General features: G+C 32.3%; 1 protein-coding gene across 2 annotated transcripts; it reads right to left on the bottom strand.

Moving 5' to 3' along the window:
• Positions 1–234: 234 nt before the first annotated feature.
• On the bottom strand, positions 235–4127 carry LOC106475669. Of its 2 annotated transcripts, none has more exons than XM_022379725.1 (3): positions 3908–4127; positions 2003–2270; positions 235–429 (listed from the first exon to the last, which is right to left on the bottom strand). In XM_022379725.1, exons 2-3 carry the CDS (start codon positions 2229–2231, stop codon positions 242–244), a joined length of 417 nt encoding a protein of 138 aa, XP_022235433.1. In that variant the 5' UTR covers positions 2232–2270; positions 3908–4127; the 3' UTR covers positions 235–241. The 2 variants fall into 2 exon arrangements, with proteins under 2 accessions (XP_022235433.1, XP_013791801.1); XM_013936347.2 differs by having other exon boundaries at positions 3948–4127.
• Between the last annotated feature and the right edge of the window lie 305 nt (positions 4128–4432).

Below are 4432 nucleotides of genomic sequence, written 5' to 3'. Positions count from 1 at the left end.
TTCTTCATTACATTAGCTTTAGCACCATTACATCTATCTATAACTTCTTCATTACATTAGCGACTTTGAAATTTGTTCCAGACACACTATTCAGATTAGGCGATCCATCTAATGATTATCTTTCCGAGCAACATAAGACAATAGCTCGTTACAAGAACTAATTATAGTGATGTGCTAACAATAATTCGATATGATTAGGATGATGTATAGAAATGTATAAAGAAATATTTACATCGTTCTTTTAAGAGGGCACACAGCTGTATCCACTGGCGTATGCAAACGCTCCTCCATCGCCACTTCTCTTCACCGACTTCTTAACGTTGCACTTCACGCCATCCACGTAAAATACATCTGATACCGTTCCATCCGCATCGGAAGGATAATCTCTGGAATCGTTTTCTAAAGTGTCTTGAATATTCTGGAGTACTCCTAATACAAGGGAACAAATGCATATATATGTGCTGAATTCTACAAAATCCACCCTTTCTATTTTAATTTAAAACAAGTTTATTATGGACATAATAACTTTCTGGATGAACAGACATTATCACAACTAACGATTACATTCTTGTAATAATAGCAGTTTAAGTGAAAAGATGGCACTAGAAATATCAATAAGCTCTTTAGGAGCCCAGAATAACTGTTCACTTTCCAGTGAGTGTTTATCAAACCTGTTGCTGGGCAACATTTATTTACAGTGTTATTAATCCCTGTAGTTCAAGTTTTGTAATTTTACGTCACATTACTCGAACTTTGTGAATTTTTCTCGTTGCCTTAAGTGAGTATTATGTGGACTTTTGATAAGAAAGAATTATTTAAAGCTTTAAATACAACTTTGATAAACAATAGTGAAACGAATTTTTGTACATACGTTTGACTTGTTTTGAATATATTATTGTAAAACAAGTGGATTGTGTGCTATCCTTTTATTGTTGATATTTATCGCCATCAAATTACAGACACCTGCTGTAAAGAATCTGGCCCCTTCATACATACAAACCTGATAAAAATAATCAACTATTTGAAAACTGTATGGAAAAGTTTATCTGTAAATATAAGCTAGAGTCATTTTCTCTCTTTTTCTTCGCTAATATCTAAAAAACAACAACAATATATTAAGGATTCTGTTGTCTCTTTTCATAGTCGCTCTTGTAGGTTGTATATCATTTCTAGAGAAAACTACCTCACATTCCCAAGGTCCTGCAATTGGTATTTTTATGTTCATGCCTGTCTGTGTAGTACTATACTGAAAGTATTGTATGGACTTAGAACACAAGTAGTAAATGCTGTTATCAATTTATTCTTTATTTCTGTTAACTCAGTACTAGCTTCTTAAATTGCTTCTGTTTAGTCTGATGCAGGATTATTGAAAAAAAAAAGAGATCTAAGACATGGTAGTGTACAAAAGCTCAAAATATACTTTTTAAACATTTTGTTTATTAACATAAACTGGAATTATTTTATTTGTTTTACTATTTTTTCAATTTAATTCTTTTATTTATAATGTAGTAATATGACATTTTGGTTTTCTTAGTAATATTGGTAGATAACGATTTTGAAAATACTTTTTGTAAACTCTTCATAACAATCGAACATATGCATTCCTAGGATACGTGTATAACATAATTAATTCATGGCACCCAGCTATGGGGAATTCTTAGATCCGAATTTGAACATATAAACCATTATTTGACAAAAGACTGTTGTGCGTGTATGTCCATTTATAACTAGTGAACCAGGTCTGAAGAAGGCCTCACTATTTAAGCCGAAACGTCGTCTCCTTTTCTATTAATAGGCAGTTGTAGTCCATGAAAAAAATTCAAACCTACAAACCCACTCTGCATAAAGTTTCATGAACTCTTCCTCAAAACAGATATCAATTTTATGTTTTAAAATTTCCTGAATTTTTTTCATTTATTAAAATATCATTATTACTTATGCAGTTTTGTTTACGAGTTTCATTCTTGACAAATGAATAGCATAATCTTAAAATTAAGTTTACCTTGTATATTTCTCAACACTTGTCTGTTGTTGGCTTCAAAATCGGGTATATTGAGTGTAAAGGAAAATCCACCATCTTCGATTGGAAAGAACGACCTCAGCCAATCAAAGCCTGGAAAGTCGGGAATGTAATCTCGTTTTTCTCGAGAATTAAAAGCAGAAATTCCACTAACTGTGAAAAGAGTCAGAAAAAGCAATAGAAGCATTTGTGGTATGATAGCTCTTTTCATGGTGACAACTTCCAGTAGGTGTTTCAAATTTCTCAAATTCTAAAAAGAAGTGAAAATAATTTAAATACGACTACACGTTCAAATTAAGCTAGTGAATTGAAAATATGTGTGATCAAATATTTTTCAATATACATATTTTCAACTATACTTCTTGCTTATCGAATCAAGATAATTATTATTCTTTCTGGATATCTTTAATAACACATCTCCATCGCAGTAAGCCACTCCTGCAATTTTAAGATATTCCCTAATTAGTCAACAAAACATAAGTATTCTTAAAAAGCTGATATCATACTAGTGAAGCTTTTTGTTACCTACTCTGAGTTCATTTATTTCATATTAAAATCTGTAATACAAATCCATTGTAGCAAATTTGTTCCAAATATGGCAAATATAGCTCATAGCAGCCAAACATGAGTAGAACTAAAAACAGTATAAATCATATATATCCTTCACAGCAGCCAAACATGAGTAGAACTAAAAACAGTATAAATCATATATATATCCTTCACAGCAGCCAAACATGAGTAGAACTAAAAACAGTATAAGTCATGTATCCTTCATAGCAACTAAACAGGAGTAGTTCTCAAGAAAGTAATAATAGCAAGCAAGCAGGTTTTGCAAACTGGTAGCGAAAGGGTTAACATCTGTATCACAAATATGTATTCGCAAAGAATATGCATTCAAAATGTAAAATCCTCGGCAATGAAATATAGATAGTTATAAAATATGTGAACACATACCTTGGAGTGAATTTCTGGATGATTTTGTACCAATATTCAATGACCTATAAGGTCATTAGCCAGGCGCTTCGCCTCCGGTGATTTTTAAAGCTGTTTTAGAATTTGAAAATGTAAAATCTGCACCATAATACTTTATTTAATATTTATAATTTGATGCACAAAATATGTCAGTATTCAGTACCGCCTCTAAAACTATTTGCCGGTACTGCGTATAAGTACGGGCAGAAATTCATTCTCCTACATTCCTCATAACAACCAAATATATACATTTCTAGGGTACGTGTATGGTAGGTAAAACTCATAGCAACCAAATATGAGAATTCAAAGGTCCATATTTTGAATGTATAAAACAATATTTGAGAAAAGTCTATGTATGTGTGTGTGTCCACTTATAACTAGAAAAATCGCCAGACCAATTGCCACCAAACCTGGCATGTACCCTTAGGGTTCTAAAATAGAAACATCGTAACTTAAACATCTGGCTCATATAATTGACAGCAGTTACTAAAACACTGCTTTACTGTGTATAAAAAATCTATTCTGAAGCATCTCCGACACACACATAGCAGCAAACATTATTAAACTAATCATATTTGGGCATAAAGAATTGCTGTTCTTCCTACAAATGACGATAAAATTCAGGGCCAAAACATTTAATAATTATTATTAACAAACTGATAACACACTTGGCAGTGTACCAAAACACTTATCCAGATCCGATATTTGTTCAGTAAAATTGTTTAACTGTTTGTTAAGAAATTACGTTTGTAGCAATTCCTATCTATGAAAAGTCTCAAAAAGAATTATACTCATTAAAGTTATGTATCTGGCCTCTTCAGACTTAAAAACAAAATTAAAAATAATCTATATACAAACAGAGAGCGTTATCTATCTGTGAATTAATAAGTTTCTCAAATATTATGTAGTACTTACTTAACTTCTGTCTGTCACATCGGTAAGTATCATCTCTTACCTGCCTAGCATATAAATACTCTCTTTCTGATTACGTCTACACAGTCACGTGATACAATTCTAGATCACCAGTCTTGGAAGGCAGAGGTGAAATCTTTGTTCTTTCCCTTTCAGTCCGAAGGTTAGTTTCTTCGTATAATGTCTTCAGTCTAAATTTAATGGAATATATTTAACTTCAGATGTTGATGAAATAAGGGTATCTAACTTGTTATGTAATATAAATGCGTAATTTCTTGGGGTGACCTTGACGAACATGCTGCTGCTACCTGTGGTTAGAAAATTTCGTAATTTATTTGCTCCATCACGGAAAGACCTGGGTTTTCCCAATAACAGATGAACTCATCTGACGAGAGCAAAATATTGCCTTGAGAATTTCCTGACTTTAAGCAAGTAGCCTCGCAAGTAAAACATCTGTAGGGAGATAAGTTTAATACCAACAATCACCAATGTAGGGAAAGAAACACTTCTTTTTAACTCTTTGTCAAT

The sequence above is a fragment of the Limulus polyphemus genome, unplaced genomic scaffold (genome assembly GCF_000517525.1).
Source record: "Limulus polyphemus unplaced genomic scaffold, Limulus_polyphemus-2.1.2 Scaffold8959, whole genome shotgun sequence".
Classification (NCBI taxonomy): Eukaryota; Metazoa; Arthropoda; class Merostomata; order Xiphosura; family Limulidae; genus Limulus; species Limulus polyphemus.
This window is presented reverse-complemented; position numbering and strand designations above follow the sequence as displayed.